The sequence below is a fragment of the Dendrobium catenatum genome, unplaced genomic scaffold, assembly GCF_001605985.2.
Source record: "Dendrobium catenatum unplaced genomic scaffold, ASM160598v2 fragScaff_scaffold_1632, whole genome shotgun sequence".
NCBI lineage: Eukaryota > Viridiplantae > Streptophyta > Magnoliopsida > Asparagales > Orchidaceae > Dendrobium > Dendrobium catenatum.
Genome location: NW_021320094.1, coordinates 745,917 through 770,072, shown reverse-complemented (window position 1 = coordinate 770,072; position 24,156 = coordinate 745,917). Strand labels below are relative to the sequence as shown.

The window sequence follows — 24,156 nt, the reverse complement described above, 5'->3', positions numbered from 1 at the left end:
TATATTCTCTGTCTCAAAATGAGTCTACAACGTTGTGGTCAAAGCGCTCGATGTCAAGATCTCTTTCCAAAGGTGATATATCCACAATGCCACAAACATTGCACCGACAATGAAGTTTTTTCAGTGAAAGGGCCCCCAAACCCTCAAGCAAGGGGGGCATTGCCCTCTCACGACCCACCACCACGCGCCTTATCGAGCCCGACAGACATAATTGAAGTATAGTCAATAATATTTCTCGATTGATCGAAACAATAGATTCCACACAAAACTAAAACCAATCTCATCAATTTGTCATGATTATTAGAATTAGGCCCTCTTGATTAGATGAACTGCGCCTAACACTAAGCAAATATGGATCATAATAGAGCAATCATACACAGTTATCTACTAAAAAATACCAATGATTACGGCTAAATCATGTATTAGTGATCACAGGTTACCCAATTTGCAGATCTCCTTCTGTACCAATACAAATTTTCTCCGAATGCTTATATTGTCCTAAATAATCTAATTTGGTTTAGTGAACTGCTTTACACATTTCTCATCGTCTCCCTAGTCGGATCAAGTCCGATCCGTGCCGGCATGGATGAGGCTCACGAGATCCTGCTGAGCTCCCTGAAGAGCTCTGGCGTATCCCTTCCCGTCGGTGTCTCCTCGATCAAAGATTCATCCTCGGCTGCTCTCGTTTCCATCTGCGCCCAATCACTCCGCTTGATCCTCGATTCTGAACCCTCCTCCTTTCCCACCTCGCTTCCTGCTGCAACAGCAGAGCGCTTCAAGATCTGCGCGGAACTCGCAGCGGCGATCAAATCTCTTGGTTACGGAGAGGAACTTGGCTTCCACCAGGTACCTCGATCACTCCATCGAGTCATTTTGCTAACTTTTCATTTTTCTAAAGAGTGGACATTATCATGGTTTGTTGGGTACCTTATTCCACGGTTGGGCATTATGTATGGATATAAAATGAATCTATTAAATTTTATACAAGAAAGCATTATCTTTTCCTTTGCAATCATTATAATATTATGACTTTTGATACCTGTATTATCCAGTTGGATTTTGCGTTGGACGCTATATATGATTACTGTTTTTGATAAAATTAGAAAGGATAGAGAGAAAAGTTATTACGTTTTGAGAGGAACACCTATTGAAGATAATGTTTAGGAAATAAGTTTTGGTATTTTGGGCATGAATAACAGAAATTGGAAGATTCACCAATAGATCAGGAGGATACAATTGTGCCAAACAAAGCCTTAAATGTTTTTCATCTCGTCACATTTGTTGCACCCTTGCATGTGGATAACATCATAGAGGCTGCTTGATTCAGATGTTGTTCATATATGAATTTTATTTACACAACAATGTTATTCAAATAGCATTGTTGCCAGATAAATGCAGTAAACTTGGTTAAGTTTTATCTGCTTAAAGAATTCAACACAACTGGTCTTTCTTTTTCTTTTTTTGCTTATCAAATATTACCTTTAATGAACTAGAAACATGTTGTTTGCTTATAAATTTGTGAACTTGTACTCTTGTAGGTATGCTATTTCAAAAGGAGATAGATCAATTGTAAATCAACATTCTTATGAATTTATTCATTTTCTATGTTTGCATTCTCCTGATACAGGTTGTGATTTTCTATTATATTCTTGTGATTTTTATTAGAGTGTTTGAAATGATCTCGCAGTTTCTTTACCCATCTGATGAGGAATCATATAAGTTGGTGAGATTTCTGGTCGAGAGGCTATCCAAAGAGTCTTCTGAAGGCAAAAAAGTTGACACGATTAGGTCAGGCAAGTAAAATCCTGAAAATAGTAAAACTTGTACCAGTTGCTTCAGAGGTATATAAAAGCAACTAGTAGGGTACAACTGTATCTTTAAAGTTAAATGTGTTCTCAAATAGATTCTGGTATGGCCCCAGCACAGAATCAGAAATAGTTCTGAATATGAGAATTCAGGATCAAATTATAAAACGAACTTGTTCCAAGAGGGAACTTCTTCACGTGATCCATCCGATGGAGATAAAACTTCATCTATGAACCTGAAAGAAAATGGTCTTTGCAACAAGAGCATGTTTCCATGGTGAACCATAATACAAAATTTGTAGTTTGCACTATGGCTGATGTTCATTTGCCCTTTTCTTTGCATCTGTGATCTTGTGACGCTCCTTACAAAATTTTATATTGGTTACAACAAATTTTATTGCTTTATGCTAGATTGATTTATGAGAGCTTAGTGTAGCATATTTTGATACTATAACTATTCTTATATTCATTTAAAACAAAAATGTTACTTTTTATGTTATTGATTTGTTATAGTACCCATGAAAATAATGAATGAAGATAGTCATTCCGTCAGCATGGTTTGTGGAGATGCTAGATAATCTTCATCAAATATTACTTGTTTCCCAGACTAAAGGATTTTTCGGTGGTCGGGAATGATGAATGTGATGAAAGCTATGAACCTTTTATATTTTTATTTAGTTTGCTTGAATTTTGCATTTTGTCTCAACTTCAGGTTGTCTTTAACTTGTTATTCAGCATGCGTCTCTAGTGCATCATGTGAAATATTAATAAATTTCATTATACACTTTTTGCCATGCGGGCTGACATTTTTTTCTATTGTTTGAATTCCTTTTGCGACAGTAAGATAAACATTAACTGCAGCTTTTAGGATGAATGAATGATTCATATAGAAGATAATTAATTTGATTTAACGTTGTTGATTTTTGGATGGTGGGATAATATTCCTTTGTTATTAATGTATATTTTAATGAAATAGGGAGGGGAGAGACTGATGCAATACTAATTAGCAAGTTTAGCCCAAAGAACATAAATTTTTCCAGGCCTATTAAGAGGAGTCGAATTGGACTTTAATGGAGTTGAATAAAGCAATTTTTCAATCCTTTTTAAAGGTCATTTCTATAATTATTTTATTTTATTTTTATTTTAGTAGGTTATATTATCTTATTTTGAATGATAATATGTTGAATTTGAACATTTGGTAAGATTGTATGAGATTAGATTTGCCTTCAAACAATTGATCTTTGTGGGCTCCGAAAATTCGGCCTTGGCCTCCGCCCGACTGTTTCGCTTTTTTTTTTTTCGGGGAGAGTTTTAACGAAATAAGTTTCGGGGTAAATTTTGGAAGGCAGATGAGTTTGTAGATAAGACACTACCCAGAGGTTTCGCCTTCATTTTGTGAGGACTTTATGATCTGAGTTCTGGTTTCTTATAGACGCAATCCCCTATAGTTAATTACCCCTTTCGATAACGCGAGAGAACTTTCGATTAAGGCTAGTCATCAATCAGACACATTATATCCATAAATACTTAGTATCAAGCGTATAGTAGCAGCATGAGCTTAAGGAATTCGGGAATTTGAAGAGTTTGGATGTTGGAGGTTCAAGGTTTGATATTTAAAATAAAAATTTTCACCATCTTGCACTTAAAGCGGATGATGGGGAAATGAATGATGGACCCGATCAAGATCCTATGGTTCCGTCGTCCCGGGCCATCGTGGTCCCTGGTTTACTTAGTCAGAGGAGGTAGTTGACTCAACCTGTTAGAAGGATCATTGTCGGCAACCATGGGTTGCTTCGTCCAAGGGTACCTTATAGACCTGGTGTGAATGCTTGTCTAAGGGGACAAATTTGAATCCACCTTAGTTGAAAGAGGGCTTTGTGCCCTGTCAATCATATCATATTGATTCATATCTCAAGGAATTGATGCCACTAAGGAGTGTATTGGCTCTGACCATAACTAGTATTTTGTGGTGCCATTTGGCGGCAAAAATACTCAGTTTAGAGGGCCCTGGGTCATAACCGTTTATCATGCGGTGACATATGCCGCCAGTTATAGGACACGTACCATGCTCTTATTGGCAGGAGATTGTTTGAGAATGGATCCTAGTGATATTTTCGACTAGACATTAGCTCTATGTGTGCTGAAGTAAAATTCAATTTGTCCACCCCGGCAAATTGTTGCGGATGGTGGAAGGATTTTGCTTTAAGTGTTTTATGGTTGGATTTCAATTTTAAATATCTTGGATTTTGAGATTTTTGGATTTGACTTTTAAGCTTTTGAGAACTTGGAAGTATTTGGAAGTGTTTGTGAATCCCTCCGATTAAGATAATCATTCAACGCGGCCATCATCGGGGTGTTCTTCGAGTCATTTTCACTTGAAGATATTTGTATTTTATGGATGAACCTTGTCGACTTTATCGAGCTGTCGATAGAGGATCAGGTTTCGTAGGCTTTATGCCTTTTTTAGTGAATTTTCTTGGTTATAGGTCTTGAAGGCCTAATATGAATGTATTAAAATAAATCCACTGGTAGCTACAACCGTGTATTTGTTTGAAGATTCAAACTCTGTCTACTCCTATTGATCCACATAGAAGGATCGGGTTCGAATCTAAATTCACTTGTTGACCCACGCAGCATCTCTAGACGTCACGTGTATACTTATAACATGCCCGCCGGGGCCCATGCGGGTTTGGTAATCGTATACCCCTTTAGTATACATGTAAAACCCCTCCAAAGCTGATTTTTTTTTAGTGCTGTTAGTCCGTACGATCTGGCCTTAGTCCCGCACAAACTGAAGAAATTGTGAAGAAATCTGTCAATTTCGTCTGTACGAACCTGTAAGGGTCGGGACGATTCGTCTGGACGAAATTTGTCCAGAGAGCAAGTCGTCCGGACGCTATTTAATTTCGTCTGGACGAAATTCTGCCAGAGGGCAAATCGTCCCGGGACGAATTTTGGATCGTCCAGGACGATCAGTGTTAATAAATATCCGATAGAGATATTTTGGATTCATTTGAAGAAAGAGAAAGAGAAATCAGGAGAGAGAAAGAAGGAAAAGCTTGGTTTTGGAGACCGCGGAGCGCTTTTCGTCCGACGACGCAGTTGGAAGATTTATTTGTCTCGCAGTAAGGACTCCGAATCCTATTTCTATTTTCGAAGATTTCGAGTTTTGATATTTTTGGCTCAGATTTGTGTTTCCGTTACCGAAAAACGCGTATAATTTTGTATTGACGAAAGTTTTATCGCACAACTTTTGATATGTTTCTGATATGATATTTCTGCACGATTTGAGTATTTTCTATAAAGTTTTTATCGGGTATTTTGAGTTCTGTGTAATTTTTATCGAATAGATAATTATCAGGATGTTGAAAAATGTTTTGTCAGTACAATGAAAGTCTTATATTGTTGTTTTACATGTTCTGTAGTAATTTGGTAAAGTTCTGAATCTGTGATTTCTATGTAAATTCTGTATACTGCCGTTGTGCCGCCGATTTCTCGTACGGCCTCTGATTTTCTGAATTGATGATTTAAATGATTGAATATGCATACGAATGTAAATATATGATTGAATTATTATTTTTGTTATTGAAAGACAAGTAAAGACTGGTTGAACCGTTTGTTGGAGACATGATACCTGTACAGGATGGTGGGCCGATGGGCTTTCCTTTAAATAAAGGAGTCATAAGGAGATGAATACTGTGCCGACGGGCAAAGAGTGACGACTCTTTTTACTGAGCCAACGGATACAATATACAAAATACAAAATATAAGACTTAAAAACGCCTTAATAGCCATTGATTGTATTTGTTCAGTAAGATTATTGTATTGAATTGCATGTGTACAGTACTGTTCTTATGATCTCATATGACTTATTGATGGATTTATTGCTACTGTATAGATTTACTGTTAATGCATGATTTTACTATTATAGCATTACTGTTCATGTCACTACTGTTACTGATACTGGAACTTATACTATTGATTCACTGCACTGACGTTATGCAAGTGATATACTGAGTAAGTGACATGTGATTCACTGCACACGTGACATAGATTATTGGATTGCATATGATGCACTGAGCACGTGATATGGGGTAACTGAATTGCAAATGTACATTTTGATACGATTTTACGGCATTGATTGATTCTAACTATTTTAAATGTTATTTATGATTTATTACCTGATTGACTGATTTCTATAGAGATTGACGTACGCATTGATTTATTGAGCTTTACGGACCTTTGAACTGTTTATTGATTCTTCTACTGTGGATTTAGGAGTTTACTATTTCTTATTGATATTGTTTACACATTGACTATTGTTACTGTACTGATTACTGTTCATGCATTGATTTTCGTATATGCATTGAATCAATGATCATGTGAAACTGACTGTTATGATTTGTGATTTGACTGATTGACAAGCATATTGCTTCCGTACCGTGCTTTGATTTCAGTTGTAGGTTTTTGGTGACATGCTGGGGTTGTCGGGTTGACCCGGCCACCCGCCGGGGCCACCCGACCCGACCCGTTTTATCAAACGGGTCGAATCTGCGAACCCGAACCCGACCCGGGTCCAACCCGGATTTTCCGGGTCGGGTCCGGGTCGGGTTTTCGGGTCGGGTCAAAAGTTGACACCCCTATGCATATTGCTGCCGTACTGTGCTTTGATTTCATTTATAGGTATTAGGTGACATGCTGGGCTTTTTGAAGCTCATTATATGTGGTTAATATTTTCAGGTCAGGGCAAGGGAGGGAGCAGGAGATTGAGGTTGATCATGAATACTCAGGTTTTGTGCTTTTTGGATATAGTGATTCTTTTGTACTCAGGACATGATAGATTTCATTTCATGTGATCCTTGTGCAGATCCTGGGTATTGTATATGATCTTTTGAGATATGAATAGAATTGTACATTGATGTTTTAAATTATAGAATTTTGTTAGACTGTTTCTTACTGATTGAAGACTATAGATAACTCTGGTAAGATTTTAAATAGATAGATTGAATAATTCTTTCCAAGTTAGATCTTGGGGCGTGACAAATTTAGTGGTATCAGTGTAGTGTTATTGAAAGAATTGATTGTTACCAGAGTTATAGGATTTGATTGAGAGTTGGGTAGAATGGTTAATTCAAGTGCATCATGTTGCATACATAGTTGCATGTATGTATCATTTATTCTAAACTGTGCAGGTGAAAGTTAAATGGATAATCCGGAATCAAGTGTACCCAATGAGCAACACAGTGCAGCTCCAGTACCTTCAGAAAGTATGATGCAGTTGGCTACTGCTATAGCACATGTAATGGGAGATGCACAGAGTAAGTTGAATTGAAGTAAAGAAGAAGAAGTAGATAAGCATTTGCAGATGTTTCATAAGTTGAAGCCTCCGTTGCTCAAAGGAGCTGTAGAACCTCATATTGCAGAAGATTGGATAATGAGAATAGAAAAGATCTTTGATAGCATGCAGTGTCCGGAGAATCGAAAGATACCTTTGGCTGTGTTTCTGTTTGAAGGAGAAGCAAAGAGATGGTGGATTGGACAGCAGAGGGAGAAATTTCAGGGGAAGACAAATGCTGAGATCACTTGGGATGAGTTCACTACAGTGTTCCGAATGTGGTTTGTACCTCCGTCAGCCCAACGACAAATGCAAGAAGCTTTTATTAAGTTGGAGCAAGGATGCAAGACAGTGATGCAGTACGAGGCTGAGTTTACTGCACTTGCTAGGTACGCTTCTTATTTGATCCCTACTGCTGAAGAAAAATGTTATAGATTTCTGCAAGGATTGAATAGAGAGCTGAGACATACGCTAGTACCGTTACGGATTCATGAGTTTTCTGAGTTGGTAGAGCGAGCCAGACTGATAGAGATTGATTTGGCAGCACCAGCATCAAGATATGAAGTTACCAAGAGGAGTAGAGATGAATCGAGTAGATAAAGAGATAGAGACAAGAAAAGCAAGTATAATGAGTCAAGGGGATATGCATCAGTAGCATCTTCTGGCAGCTACAGCGAGTGCATTCACTGTGGTCGACGACATGCAGGTGAGTGCTATTTGTTGACAAGACAATGTTTTCGTTGTGGACAGCGAGGACATAGAGTAGCAGATTGTCCCCATAAAGGATTTGGAGGAGGAAGAACTGATTCTGGCATAGGACAGTCTGGACGTACTGTAGGACAGAGGACTGTTGGCTCAAGAGCATATAGTGAAAGATCAACAAACAGGACAAATGATAGAGCTGTCAGTGATAGTCAGAGGGAGACCGTTGCACCACGACCTACTGCACCTACTCCAGTGATGCCACGTGTATACAGTTTACAGCACTATGAAGATCAACGACAACCTGAAAGTTCTACTGGTAAGAAATTTATTTGACTTACTAATTGATATGACATTTCATGCATAGTAAATGACATGTGATTGAATGCACTGAATGATTGTATGATTTTGAATCGATTTTGAGTTTTGATTGGACTGATTTGTTTTATATCGATTTTGCATTCGATCTCTTAAGGGAAATGTCGAGGACGACATTTTTCTTAAGGTGGGTAGATTGTAAAACCCCTCCAAAGCTGATTTTTTTTAGTGCTGTTAGTCCGTACGATCTGGCCTTAGTCCCGGACGAACTGAAGAAATTGTGAAGAAATCTGTCAATTTCGTCTGTACGAACCTGGAAGGGTCGGGACGATCCGTCTGGACGAAATTTGTCCAGAGAGCAAGTCGTCCGGACGCTATTTAATTTCGTCTGGACGAAATTCTGCCATAGGGCAAATCGTCCCGGTACGAATTTTGGATCGTCCCAGACGATCAGTGTTAATAAATATCCGATAGAGATATTTTGGATTCATTTGAAGAGAGAGAAAGAGAAATTAGGAGAGAGAAAGAAGGAAAAGCTTAGTTTTAGAGCCCGCGGAGCGTTTTTCGTCCGACGACGCAGTTGGAAGATTTATTTGGCTCGCAGTAAGGACTCCGAATCCTATTTCTGTTTTCAAAGATTTCGAGTTTTGATATTTTTGTACTCAGATTTGTGTTTCCGTTACCGAAAAACGCGTATAATTTTGTATTGACGAAAGTTTTATCGCACAACTTTTGATATGTTTCTGATATGATATTTCTGCACGATTTGAGTATTTTCTGTAAAGTTTTTACAGGGTATTTTAAGTTCTGTGCAATTTTTATCGAATAAATAATTATCAGGATGTTGAAAAATGTTTTGTCAGTACAATGAAAGTCTTATATTATTGTTTTACATGTTCTGTAGTATAGCCATTGATTGTACTTGTTCAATAAGATTATTGTATTGAATTGTATGTGTACAGTACTGTTCTTATGATCTCATATGACTTTTTGATGGATTTATTGCTACTGTATGGATTTACTGTTAATGCATGATTTCACTGTTATAGCATTACTGTTCATGTCACTACTGTTACTGATACTGGAACTGATACTATTGATTCACTGTACTGACGTTATGCAAGTGATATACTGAGTAAGTGACATGTGATTCACTGCACACGTTACATAGATTATTGGATTGCATGTGATGCACTGAGCACGTGATATGGGGTAACTGAATTGCAAATGCACATTTTGATACGATTTTACGGCATTGATTGATTCTAACTATTTTAAATGTTATTATGATTTATTGCCTGATTGACTGATTTCTATAGAGATTAACGTACGCATTGATTTATTGAGCTTTACGGACCTTTGAACTGTTTATTGATTCTTCTACTGTGGATTTAGGAGTTTACTATTTCTTATTGATACTGTTTACACATTGACTATTGTTACTGTACTGATTACTGTTCATGCATTGATTTTCGTATATGCATTGAATCAATGATCATGTGGAACTGATTACTATGATTTGTGATTTGACTGATTGACATGCATATTGTTGTCGTACTGTGCTTTGATTTCAGTTATAGGTATTAGGTGACCTGTTGGGCTTTTTGAAGCTCATTATATGTGGTTAATATTTTCAGGTCAGGGCAAGGGAGCAGGAGATTGAGGTTGATCAGGAATCCTCAGGTTTTGTGCTTTTTTGATATAGTGATTCTTTTGTACTCAGGACAGGATAGATTTCATTTCATGTGATCCTTGTGCAGATCCTGAGTATTGTATATGATCTTTTGAGATATGAATGAAATTGTACATTGATGTTTTAAATTATAGAATTTTGTTAGACTGTTTCTTACTGATTGAAGACTATAGATAACTCTGGTAAGATTTTAAATGGATAGATTGAATAATTCTTTCCAAGTTAAATCTTGGGGCGTGACAGTACATGTGTGCATATATATCACAGTGCATGTGCAAGGGTATTTTTAAATGTTTATCATTGATCATATGAGTGTGATGATCTGCTTGGAAGCTCGTATACGCCTTCTGTCCGTTTGCATGAATATTGTGGATTCGGTGGCGTGGCATAGCAGCTTCTGGATAGAGCTACATTGCACAGGTAGACTGTCGTGCACTACTTGTTGCTTCCTGTAGGTAGATTATAGTGCAATGACGAATCTCCTGCTTTTGGATATAGGTGAATTGTAGCGTTGTCACCTGGTTGCAATGAGATATTTCATTATTCTGACACAGACTCCCTTTTCTCATTCACCGGGATATCTTTCTTGAAATTTGTGGCCACTTCCTTGAAAGGAACTCCTTTCAAGTTTTTTAGTATAGTAGACTTATTATTTTAGGTGTTTGTGGATACCAAAACTGTTTTCTTCCTAAGTATAGGACCAAGAAGAAATTTTGAAATACCAGGAAATTTAGTTCGAACTTGTTCAAGTATCTCTTCCATTATGCCAAGAGGTCCTTTTCCGTACATCAAGTTGTCTTCATACTTGACATACTTTGCAGTATCTCAATCACCGCTATTGCAGGTGATATATCTATTTGTGTCCATAGTGATTCGTTGTACTTACAATATATCCACTGTTGTTATTCACAAGTGTGTTGTATCATCCTTCCTTGCTCACAAGGAATGATTATGTTCACCACAATCCCCCAGACGTACTTGTAGAAGAGCCTATTGTACTTGCATCATGTCCACCTTTCATTAATCTCAGGTGGTTTTGATGATTGCAATTGTTTGTTGGGACGGGTCTTCCACCATCGAGTGGTAATATTGCCATCTCAATCTGCAGGCATTGTAGGGATTGTCGTAGGAGTCTATTACACCATGGTTATACATGTTTGTGATGTATTGCAAATCCTTCACATTTGCTCACAAACATGTGCTGAATATATAGCAGGCATCCTACAAAGGATAGTAGGTACTTGCACTTGTTGTATAACAAATCTCCCCTGCTTGTAGAAGACATGCATCTACTTGCCACTGCCTTAATATAGGTTGTATAAGCATCTTGACACTTATGGTATACTCCTTGCATATCAGCCAACGAGTCATCACATTTGTCGTACATCTTTACTTGTAGGAGAGCAGGGTACTCACTTACAATTAAGTGACATTGTATGAAGACTGCATTTTGCTTCAAACTTTTCAAATACCCCTTTGTTGTTAGCTCGTTGTAGGCTGAATTATTTTGTTGCTCGTAGATAAGTCACGTTGAATGTGACAAGTCCTTCGTCGTTCGGGTTTGATTCGAGTCCAGTCTCCTTTTGATCGTTCAAGTGAAGTTTGGATTTGTAAGGCTATATACAAATCCCTACATATTTGTTTGAGTTTGATTTTATATTCAAAAACATTGTTCATTGAGGTTCAAATTTTCATCTTTAATTTCATTTGCAAATCCAATGTGTATGCACTATGTCACATTCAAGTCTGAGTTCCACTTGTAGTTATACATTCTGAGTTCAAGTTAGTGTCATTTATTCAATGTCCATAGTGCAAGGTTCTTGTTCAGTTCTCTGAAGTCTTTGCAAATTAAGTTGCATGTTCAAATTGATTTGAATTTAGCTCCAGTTTAATCTTATTTTATTTGGGTTTGACCTTTTATTCATCATTTAGATTTTGTTCAGGTCCACAATTCATTGTTCATTTGAGTCTAAGTTCTTGTTCATTTGTGTTCAAATCAGGTCCTTGTGCAGTCATATATTCACCTGAAATTTAGGCAGCCTCCCAGCACCTTCCCCGTTTAGGGGAAAACTACGGAAAACTAGGCCTCCCACCACACCAGAGAAAAGCGTGTACGGTAGGTGCTCTCATATGAGGACATCGCGGCCGTAAAATCTTCGTCCCCACCACGCTAAGAAAAACGTTTATGGGTCTTCGGTACCTATTACAAGAAAAGCAATTGTTTCCCCGTAGGTACAGAGCCGCGTACGGGTACTTAAGAGTTATCCTAGCCACACTAAGAAAAGCATGCACCATGCTTACCTGCCTCGTTGCATGCATCGCACCGGGTTCCCTCCTACCATGCTAAGAAAAGCATGTATAGGTGGTTAACCGGTTCGTCACACACACCGAAGACAGAATTTTGGAGTCAAGGGGTCGCTTACCTACCTCGTCGTAGGTGTCGCACCGGGTTCCCTTCCCACCACGCTAGAGAAAAGCGTGTATGGGTGGTTTGCTTGCTCGACACGCACATCAATGTAAGAGAGGGATTTTTTATTAATTAATAATTATAATTATCTTTAATTAATTATGTTTATCTATAATTAATTATAATTAATTAAAGTGATTAATTATAAGTATTATAATTAATTACATTTAACTTTAATTAATTAAAACTTATATTAATTAACTTTAATTAATTAATAATAATTAATTATAATTAATAATAAATAAAGTTATAATTAATTAAGATTAATTTTAATTAAATTAATTATAATTAAAATAAATTGTAATTAATCATAATTATTTTTTTAATTAAGATAACTATAATTAAAATTAATTTTAATTAAAAAAAACTAATCCCTCTCTCCTTTCTCTCTGGTTCGATGCACATACGGGATTTGACCGAAGAAGAGCGCTGAAAGGGAGCCAGTTACCTTCACGACAGTGAGCTCTTATTGTTTCTTCCGATCAAACAAGAAGGGAAAGTCGTTGAGGGAGCAAAGTCGGGCAACAGGGACGGGCCGAAGAAGCTCCTGAATGGGAGAAATTACCTTCACAGGGCGCGGGCTCCCGTTCGTGCTTCCGATCAAATTGTCGTAACTTCCTATCCACAGGAGGGAACATCGTCAAAGGGGCGCGGTCGAACAACAACGAAGAAGCCGAAGAGGGGCTTCAGCGGATTTACGAGATCTGGTCGAAGAAGCGTACAAGCGGGAGAAAGTTAACTTCACAGTCGACGGGCTCCTGTGTTACCTCCGACCAAAGTGTCGTTACGTCCGATCAACTGGAAGGGAATGTCATCGCTGGAGCGAGGTCGAGCAGCCGTGAGAGAGGGAGCGGGGTAGCGAAAGAGAGCGAGAGAGAGAGGCCGAAGGCCTCATTTTCTTCGGCTATTTAACGGCGCGAACGAGTCGTGCTGAGAAGCGACGTCGGAATGGTCTCGACGTGTGAGCATGATTCGGGCAATGTGCACTGCTCAGGTATGATGATTTTGTGATATCTTTTGTTTGCGACGGCATATGGGTCAACAGTCTTATCCTCATAATAGTATTTCCTAATCAGGGACCAATATTTTGTGATTGATTATCATTGATTGAAGTCATTGTGAGATGAATTGAGTGCTTCTCAGATTGAAGCCATGTACGCAGATCTCTCCAAATTTTCTATATAGAGCTTGTGGACTCCTAAAATTTATTCCCGGACCTCTTTGTGACCCCTTTATTTTTTTTAGTCATTTGGGAGAGTCTTAACGTTTAAGTTCCAGGCAAATTTTCAGAAGACAGATTGGGTATTGAATAAGATATTACCTAGGGATTTTGCCCTCATTTTGCGAGGACTTTATGATCATAGTTTAGATTTCCATAGGTGCAAGCCCCTATAATTAATTATCCCTCCCGATAGCGAGAGAAAACTTTCTATTAAGGCTGGTCGTCAAACATATACATATTATCCACAGATACATTGTGTCTAGCGTATAGTAGCAGCATGTTTAGGTATTTGAAAATTTAATATTTAAAATTAAAATTCACCACATTGGTACTTAAAGCGGATGGTGGGGAGGAATGATGATGAACCCGATCAAGATCCCCATGGTTCCGTCGTCCCGGGTCATCATGGTTCCTAGTTTGCTTAGTCAGAGGAGGTATTCGACCCATCCTGATAGAAAGATTTTTGTTGGCATATATGGGTTATTCATCCAAGGGAAGACATAGGGTGAATATTTTCTTAAGGGGATATATTTAAAGTCTTCTTAGCTAACTAAGGGCTTTGTGCCATATCGGTCATATCATATTGATTTATTACTCAAAGATTTATCGTCGTTGGGGAACATTCGAGTTCTGGCCATGACCATAATTCAATAGTTCCGTTTGGCTGTAAAATCACTTGGTTAGAGGATCTCGATCATAATCGTTTATCTGTGGTGTCATTCATTACGAAATCACCAATTAGATGACACATGCCACATTTTTACTGGAATGAGGCGATTTGCGAATGAATTTTAGTGATATTCTCGACCAAATATCTGCTTTTTGTGAGCTGAAGTGATTTTCAGATTTGTCGGCCTCGGCAAACTGTTGCGAATGGTGGATGTATACTTTCGCTTTAAGTATTTAGGTGTTTTTACTTCAATTTTAATTTTTTTAGTTTTATGTGACTTTTAGGTTTTGTATTTTCATAGAAATTTAGGAGACATTTTAAATATTTGTGGTCTCCTCTGGTTGAGATTTTCTTTCAACACAGTTATTATCAAGGTTTTTATAAGTAGTTCCATTTTATTGGTTGAACCTTGTTGACTCTGTCAGCTTGCTGACAGAGGATCAGGTTCGTTATCAGCTTTATGCTTTTATTAGTAATTTTTCTTGTTATAAATCTTGAATGTATAATAAGAACGTATAAAATAAATATGCCACGACTATATATTTGTTTGATAGTTTAAGCTGTGTTGACTCTAATTTATTCACATAGAAGGATCGGGCCCAAACTTAGGTTCTTTTTTTGACAGTGCAACATTCTCATATACACATGTATGCATACATCACGTTCGTCGAGGCTCATGCGGGTATATACTTTTGCATGCATTTTTCATGATGCAATTTATATGCAGTGTAGTGGCCTATTACATTAACATATCATTATCTAACTGTTGTCGTTAGGTCATCATATCTACCATTGCTTGACTATTGTTTTCTGCATATTCTGCAGCATTGTCTGCGACTCCAATAATTGAACAATGTATAAAAGTATCAGTATTAGTTTTGTTTTCTTGTATACAGTAGGTCTAGCATTTTACCCTAGCTTCTCTAAACTTCCTTCTTTTTATCTCCTAGCTCTTCGTTTTGTCTAAAACAGTTGTACATGTATAGTTCCTTAAATTCTTTTCTTGTTACATAATAAATTTCAAATGTTCACTCAGCTCAATGTTTCCATGCTTCCTTGAATTTGAACTGTTTCCTCCTACCCTGTAGTTACTTGCGTGTGGAATGCTTAGGTTTTTTACTCCCAGTTATAATACTAGTTATGTGATTTACATGCTTTTTAATACCTGTTTGTCCAAAATGCCTTTATTTTTGTTCTAATTTGATTGTCTGCAGCACTCACGTTTTTTTAAAGATGAATAACCATAGATTAATAATGTGGCACGTGGCACTATGTGTGCTATGTCTGATTTCTGGTTGCTATAGTTAGAATGTGTAGATTTATGAAATGTAAGCCTAATGGTTAGTTGAATGTTTAAAAACTATTAGCAGTGGTTGAAATAAATTTTTTTTTTTTTTTACGTTATTTTCGTCATACTGTTCTTGTGAAAACTTTCTTTTAATTCATTCATGAATGGAAGTGAGAGTTGAGCTCAAGTTTCTATGTTGCAGAAATGCTGCTGAACACTCATTAACTGAAAAAAGGATGAAGCTTGAGCACACATTTTACTCTGAGCAACCGGAAGTTCAAGAAAAGCTTATCCAGTTAAAAGAAATTGAGGAAGAAATAGAAGCCACATTGACTGAAATATCGAAGAGGTGAATCTCACTGATAACATTGTCATATCATCTGTGTTGATATAAGAGCATACTATGTAGACTATGTTCAATTCATCAAAATAAAATTATAAACAGCCGATGTGAAATAACCATTAAAGGCCATGATACTTCAAAATTTTTTTTAGCTACACTTCTTCTCATCTTAGCTTTGAAGTTATTTTTTCAACAAATTGGCTAGGGCCAAATACGGATGTAAAATGTTCCTGTCTTAGGCTAGGAGCAAATATTGATGTAAAATTGCTAGGGCGGAAAAGTGGTTAGGCCAACTCTTGCAAAGTTGGAAGTTGCTAAAATAGCAATATCTAGAATGAATCAAAGCCAATGCTTTCTGGATATAATCAAAAGAGAGAATCATTCATATGGATGACAAAACAAAAGTAGTAGCTGTTGACCTCGATTTTGCCTAGACCCGAGCCTGAAGGGTTGACTTGGTCAAATTGTAGTCGTATGCGCGATCCAATCTGCCCTCCCATCGACCCGTTCGTGTCGAGCGTAGAGGCCTACGATCGTTTTGTCCTACGGGATAGTGCGGCCGTACCCTCTGCATTCGAACCCCCGCGAGCGGTGCTCCTTCGGAGGTCCACAGTAGCGCACAGATAATGGTTATGATGTTGTTTTTCTTCTAAAGTTCAAAGTTGTTCAAAATATTCCTTGATTTTGTACTGATATGCTTGTTCACATGCGGATAAGCATGCAATCATTCATTATTTGATATCTTAATGTGTAGCTGTTTTTTTTTTTTTTTAATTGGCAATTACATGTATTGATGTATACCTAGAATCCTAATAATTTCTTTTGAATTCTGCTTTTTTAACTCATATATTAATATGTACTTGTCCATGTTAGAGAGGCAGAACATCTGGATCTTCTTGCAGAGTTTGAAGAGCAGCCCAAACTTCCTTGCAGAAAATCTTACATTGAACGCATTACTGAGATTACAAAGAACAGCCGTAAACTAGATGCGGACATCAAACAAATCCTTAAGGAGACACGAGAGCTTCAATTAGAGAGTAATTTGATACAGGAACGACTTCATAGGACACATGCTGTGGTTGACGAAACTATCTTCAGGTATGGAGTTTGTCCTTTTGGTGACACCCTTTCCCCTTGGTAATAGTTGATTTTATTGAATCATAGTAAAAATAATTATTACTTATATTTGAAGTGAAGATGGTTTGTTTTAACAAGCTGATGTACCTTAGGGAAGGTCTTATGGGTTTTTAGTGAAACATTTGTAGTAGAGTGAAATGTGAGGAATGGAACATTACCGAGATAAAATAGGATTTTCTCCTGGTAGTTAACTTATTTCTCCACATTCCCTGACAAACTGAGCCAGTTTTTTGCTTGATATTGTTTCACGGAACTCTAACGCCCTGTCTGAAGTTGTAGTACTGTGGGAGGACATTGACCGTTGCATTTCTAAGCAATGTGTATTGATTTCCGGCCATTAAAGCCTACCGTTGAATTTGCAGCTTGAATGTTAATTCGTATGTCCTCAATGCTTCACAAAATCAACGTCAGGAGCCTTACAGCAAGACTCTAGCTATATAAAACGTATAGCTTTGAATGTGTAAAATATTCAAGTCATAACAAACTTGTGCTTCTTCTTTTTTTTTTCATCACTGACTTTTGCTTCATTGTGGCTGCATTTTGTTAGGAACTTCATCATCAGCTCTTGTCATGGATTTGCCCATCAACTTCTACTTACATGAATTGGGATCAGTCTTAAAAGTTCAAGCTCAAAGAATATCTTGTTTTGATAAACTCGACCTCACTATCTAATATTTATAATACTAGAAGAAATAACTCGCAAACTCTCAAGCTTCTGAAGTCTTATTTATCAAGGTTTTTGATGTGAAACAATGATGATGAACAAGAATTGCTTTTAAGAAATTAGTAAAATGCGAACTTTGCTTGGCTAAATATAAACGGATGCTTCTTCAAGTTAGATCTTAGAATATTCCATGAAAAGACTAAGTACTGGCAAGCGATTACAATTGAGATTACTTGTAAAATAACAACAAATAAATGAGTAAAGCAAATGGCACGTTAACAAAATCCACAGTTTAATAATTAGATCGTTCACCTTGGGATCTTTCACTCACACTCTTGAAAGTGATTGACTTAGCGGAAGAATGTTGCAAGCAAACTTAGAGACGCCACTAGAAGACATGCGATGCCGAGGGTGCTAGTTGCCGGGGAAGGAGTCGGAGTTAGAGGAACGGGTGGTCGTCCGGTGATCTTCCACTCTCCAATAGATCTTTGTTCGTCGATGACGTCTGCTAAGTGGGGGAGGATACGATTAATGTATTCCTTGACGGTGCTTTCAGATCCAAATCCGGGGTCAAAGAATGGTGATTGGATGACGTCAATCTCCCATTGAGAATTGAGAATAAGCCCGTGATCAACTTTCAGCTCGGCCATACATGATCATGGAAGGGCTTGGTGTGTCGTGGTGGTGTTGAGGCGGGGGAGCCGCCACCCCTCCCCCGCCACTTGGGAGGGGTGGCCAAGAAGAAGAGGAGAGAGGCGGGTGGGGTCTCGGGTAGGAGGGAGGTGGAGAGGGGGAGGGGGAGGCTAGATCTAGGTTAGGGTTAGGAAGAATTATTAGAAATCTGAAATTAATTTCAGATTAAGTGAAATCGGAGGGAATGAATTGGAATTTGATTTCAAATCCAAATTGGGTTGGGGCTTAAGAGGGAAAACCAAGGTGGAACCCAATCAAGGGGCCGGCGGCATTAAGAGAGGGAGGAGGATTTTGTGGAGGGATTTAAGAGCTTCCAAAACAAGCTATGTAAGTTAGGAAATGAATTATTAGATCCAATCTAATTGAAATTCAAATTAGATTTAGATTTAATCATTTTCCTAATTTAGAATTTCAAATAAGGAAAGCATTTGAAATTCAAATTTTGAATTTCAAATAATTAGAATTCTTTCCCTCTTTGCTTGGCTTAATTTAGGAAAGCAACTATGATGAGGGAAATCATCACAATGATGGAGGTTGTGGAGTGGGCCAGCGGGTGGAGAGGAGGTTTGGTGGTGGTGTTGACGCAAGGAGGGGAGGTGGTGACGGGCCGTTGGGTAGGGAGGAAGAAGGGGAAGCTCGGGTGGTGGAAAAGTGGGAGAGAAGAAGAAGAGATGTAGGAAAATCAAGAGCTCACCCGCATGGGCTGTTGGGTACTTCGTTTGAGCCTCTCCTAGGCTTCACCACTCTCTCTGGAACTCACAAAGAGATCAGAAGCACAAGATGAATTTTTCATATCAATAATCATCATCCATTATAATGCAAGAGGCCTCCTATAAATAGGCCCAAAAGAAAGAAAACAAAAAAAACTAAAGTGCCCCTTGGGCTACAACATAGACTCAATTCCCCATAGGGGTAAAATGGGAAAACTTAAATGTAACATAAAACATAAAAAATAAAACAGAAAATACATCAAAAATACAAACTCAGAATCATAGCCGTCGATCCATAACTATGTCGACGATACACATGTCGAAATATTTGACTGATGTCCTCATCAGTTTTGTTGGAATATTACTTTAATGATATTGCTAGCATAATTGCATAATTCAAAATAGCATAAATACAAATTATCTTTTGCCCTTCAATAAGAAAATATTCAAGATTTTATTAGAAAATTTATTATTTTGGATTAACTTAAAATCAAAAGTTGAATCAGATTCAAATTGAAATTTCTAACTCCATAAATTCCTATAAATAGCCAAAAAGCAACTTTGTGTTGTGCTTGGAATTGTAGCTAGATGCTACTGAGAAAATTGAAAAAGATAAGAGTAGACTTGTGTGGTGTTATCATTTAGGATAATTCTTGTAATAATTTTCTTGTATGATCTAGATGATCTGTGTTTATTATCACTCTTGTAATTCTAGAAGATATTATGAGGTTTTACTTTTTTGGTTTGAAGATTTTGGATTCTATTTATGGTGAGATTAAATGCACCTAGGGGCTATTTGATGTAGATCAATTTCTCTCATCTCTTGTCGATATAAACTAGTGTTTTGGTCAAAGCATCGAAAATTTGAACTAATTCTTATCCAAGGACAATGGATAATATGTGATTAACATAAACCAATCTATTTTGAATTGGTACTTTAGTAAATATTATTGAGGTAATATCCTAACAATTCTTCTCATTGACTTGATAATGTGACAGTATATATTGGATTTCCTGTGTGTCTTCTCCAAATAAAGTTTTTTAAGCTATCAAAACATCAAAGGGTTGAGCATCATTTAACCACATAAATCCCAAAGGAAGCTGATAGGTCGGTTCAAGAACCGACTCAGCCGGCCCCAGTTTACAAGAGGCGGTTCAAACTGCTTCCCAAGGGGGTTGCCGCCTATGCTTGAGGGGCCCTATTTGATTTGAAAATTAAATTAAAAACTATTTATGGTAAGGAGAGAGAGGTGGCAAGGGCTTGAGAGGGCTTATAAACAGGGAAGAGAGGGGAAGGGAGAGACATGTTTGAATATTGTTTTCTCTTGGAGTCTCCTGAGTGTCTTGGGCTCTAGACTTAGTGTCTAGAGATTGGGAGAGAACGATCCTCCTCTCAAATAGAGGATCAATTGTATATTTTCTTATGTTTTGATTTGCTTTGAGTATTCAATAAAATTGATAGTTATTTTGGGTTGTTTCATTATCTTTCTTGTGTTTTTTCTCTGTTTTTACCAATTTCATGTTAGGGTTGCTTGCGAACTCCAGTACATCCGATAGGATTACTTACGAACTCAAGTATTTTCTATCGTAAGCCTAAATTTAAACTTACATGAGACTTCTGAAGCCTATATTGCACATGGAATTGGATTCATTGACACCAAAAAATCCACCGATTATTGAACCTCCATACTCTATATATGATTTTCTTCTCACTTTGCATATTATAATGATACAATTTGGCATTAGAACTTACTATGTAATTTGAGATTGATCTGCATAATCACCTCTAATAGTTTTTCCTCTTAAGATTTATCCTCATTTTTTCCCAAATTGAATTTGATTCATGAAGCTGACATTTTCTTCTTCCCCAAGTCACATTATCTGATGCAGATGATGATGAAACTATAGTAGCTTCATTTGAAGTTTACAACTCTGCAACATATGGAGTTTGCCAACTTTTTTTGCTTACATTCAACCAATGCACCAATGCACCATTATAAATTCTAAGGACTTCAACATATCCCCAAGAAGTGCATTTTGGTTCAAATATATCATATTTTTCATGATGTATAGCCTTAACATATTCTTAGCTTCGAGTGACGTTGAGTGACATCATTATAGATCTTCAACTTTATCATGTTAAAGCCAATCATCTTGCATGACACATCATTTTTAATATAAATATGGTCATTAGCACATAGCTCATAGTGAAAAATAATTTCTTATGAGGATTTATATGATATGAAAAAGTTTAATGACTACTTCTATGAGGAATTCCTTGTATATTTTAACATGAGAAGAAAAAATATTAGACATGCATTGAGATTTGTGCTCCATCAAAGAATCACATGTCTAATATATATTAGATGGAAACAACATCCTCCTATTTATCACAAGATTTATTTTTGCTATGATTAGTGGTAGAATCCTTATCTAACTTAAATCACTACTTCAAAAAGAAATGAATTTATTTCATGCTTAATAAGCCAACTGAATCTCTACCATATAACATCATGTCATGATAATGGTTATAAAAGTAAGTTAAAAGCACAATTGTAACAAAAATTGACCCCCATAATCAACCATCAAATTTATATTTCTTGATTCTTTACTAATGGAATATACAATTAATTCCTTTATAATTGTTTTCTTAAATACCTTTATCAAGATCTCATTCAACAAATATAGTTTAGTTGTTGGGAGAGCTTTTTCATCCATTTCTCTCATATTTTTAGTCAAGTTTTGAATGCCTTCACAAACTCATGCTAGATTAACAAATCCATATTTTGGTTCTCTAAAGCTCTAAACTCTCAAGCCATCGATCTTTTTAATCTCATACTTTATCACCATCATAGTCTTTATGAAGTTATGATTTCAATTTTGTTAAGACATGTAATTATTAAGTTTAGTTCCACATTAGATAGATGAAAAATATACTGATATAGAAATACTTGTGGTTAATCCTTACCGACTAACTTCAACTTCTCTGGTTAGAATGACGGTGTCAATTAGTTTATCAGTTTTAACTTTGACCCATTCGATCCTTATTCCCACTGCTGAGGTTTATTTCATCATATAATTCTCCAGAGAAGCAAAGAAGGATGCAGTGGGTCGGCAAGCATATCGGCTTCTCACCAGCATTCATGACAACTTTCAACAGATAGCAGACGCAATACTTGCCACTGATAGAGCTCGAAGAGAAGCTGCAGCTCAGGAGGCGAAGCTTGCAGCACTCTCCTCCCGTCGCTTTGACATTACCAAACTCCAAGCTGACCTGGACTCCATTAGAAAGGAAAATGAGTTGTTAGAGCAGAAATGCCACAAATCTTTACCTATATCATAGATTTTTTAATATAATTTTATTGTAACTATATTTTATCCGTCCATGGTTTGATCTGATTGATATCCTTGAGATATACAGTTTTGTTATATGGGCTGTTAATACAAAGACGGCAAAGTTTAGGCTTTGTTTGAGACGGTTTTTTTACTGCTTCTTAAAACAGTTTTCTCGCATAAAAATTATTATTTTTACTAGAAAGTTGCTTTATGAGGCAATAAAAAAGCAGTCCCAAATGAAACCTTAGTCTTTGAATGAGTCTTTATTGAACTTATAAAAGTTAGGGATTTGCTCTTGGAATATTTTGCTGGTAAATGATACAACAATGCCATTTACTGAGTTAATTTTCAGCTTCATTCTCTGTATTTCATTTACTTTGGGACTGGTCATATTCGGTAGTGGAAAGATCAAATAAAAGAACCAGCGCCCATTTCTTCTCATGTTCTTTTCGCATTCAAAATCTCACCGCTCCATTCGCTGCAACCGGCCTTCCCGGAGCTCGCCCGACTCCTCTGCGCTCTGTTTAGCTGCTTGCTTTGGTTTTATTTTTCTATTTCGGTATATAAGAACTTCTTCTCTTAAAATGGATGCATCTGGGAAAATTATTAGGTGCAAAGACCAGATGTAGAGATATATTCAGACATCCACTTAAAATTTAACACGTGGAGTATACTTTGTTTGTACTTTTTGGTGCGTTTTGCTTATGCTTTACATATGTTTTACCAATGCTTTAACTGTTTTACTTGTCATTTACTTGCGCTTTACTTGCATTTTGACGTGCTTGGCTTAAAGTTCCATAGACACATTAAATTCAATTGAATATTCACGTGTCCACTCCACGCATCAACATTTCATTGGAGTCCGAACATACCTCTATGTCAGTCCGAACGTACCTTTATGTCCGGTGTCCGCACCTAATAATTTCTCATGCATCTGTGGGTTTGACCATATTGTTTTCCTGGTTTCGTACTGCTATCTCGTGACAATATCTGTTACAGCTGAAAGATTTTCCATTGCCAAGTTCTTTTATGAATGCAACTGTTGATACTTTTAGATATATGGAACAAAACCCTCTTGAGCAACCCAAATAGTTTGTCTAGCATTGTATCAGAATTTTGTGACCGCCAGCACTCGCAAGAATGGTCGCCATAGGCCCGACTGAAACTTTTGCCCGATTTCGGTCGCACAAAATTGTTACCAGTAGTTGGCGGCACCAAAAATACTTATGATCTAGGATATAGCGACCTCACTGTCAAATCATATTTCTGCAACCATTTAGTAGGCCAATATGTCTGGCTCTTTAGAAAGTAAACAACAAAATGAAATAAGAAAAAAAAAATTAAAATCAACATCAGGTTTTAATATGAAAAACCTAACATTTGGGGAAAAAAATCATGTAGATATATCACACCAAAAAATTCACAATGAAAATTAAAAGAAATTGCACAATTCTCTTTCTCTCTCAATCTCTTCTTATCTCACTTTGAAAAACACCACAAGACACAACACTTAAAGTGAAACAAGGGAAAAAAAAAAAAAAACTGACCCGACTAGCAACACCACGGCGCTTTACTCTATCTCCAGCACAACTCGCAGCATTGGTTCTAGAGCGCCGCAATGCTCCGCTCTATGTTTCAAAGTAGAGACTCTTCCGCCGCTACGTTTAAATTTACCATGCTGCAGTGCACGAGTACAAGTATACAATGTTGTAACGTTCTAATGTATAGCATCGCGGCATTGTACATCTATAGAGTAAAAAATTCGGGGGCAAG

General features: G+C 37.1%; 1 protein-coding gene across 1 annotated transcript; it reads left to right on the top strand.

The window, feature by feature from the left end:
• Positions 1–475: 475 nt before the first annotated feature.
• On the top strand, positions 476–22,740 carry LOC110099027 (coiled-coil domain-containing protein 22). The gene is made up of 5 exons (XM_020826038.2): positions 476–846; positions 1,688–1,788; positions 15,703–15,849; positions 16,717–16,941; positions 22,135–22,740. The coding sequence occupies exons 1-5, from the start codon at positions 583–585 to the stop codon at positions 22,388–22,390; spliced, it is 993 nt and encodes a 330-aa protein (XP_020681697.1). The 5' UTR covers positions 476–582; the 3' UTR covers positions 22,391–22,740.
• Positions 22,741–24,156: the final 1,416 nt, after the last annotated feature.

Bases quoted from the DNA above. Each gene is read 5' to 3' on its own strand.
- LOC110099027 (XM_020826038.2), top strand. From the start codon at position 583: ATGGATGAGGCTCACGAGATCCTGCTGAGCTCCCTGAAGAGCTCTGGC. The intron at 847-1,687 runs GTACCTCGATCA...ATGATCTCGCAG, and splicing joins AGGAACTTGGCTTCCACCAG to TTTCTTTACCCATCTGATGA. The intron at 1,789-15,702 runs GTCAGGCAAGTA...TCTATGTTGCAG, and splicing joins AAAAAAGTTGACACGATTAG to AAATGCTGCTGAACACTCAT.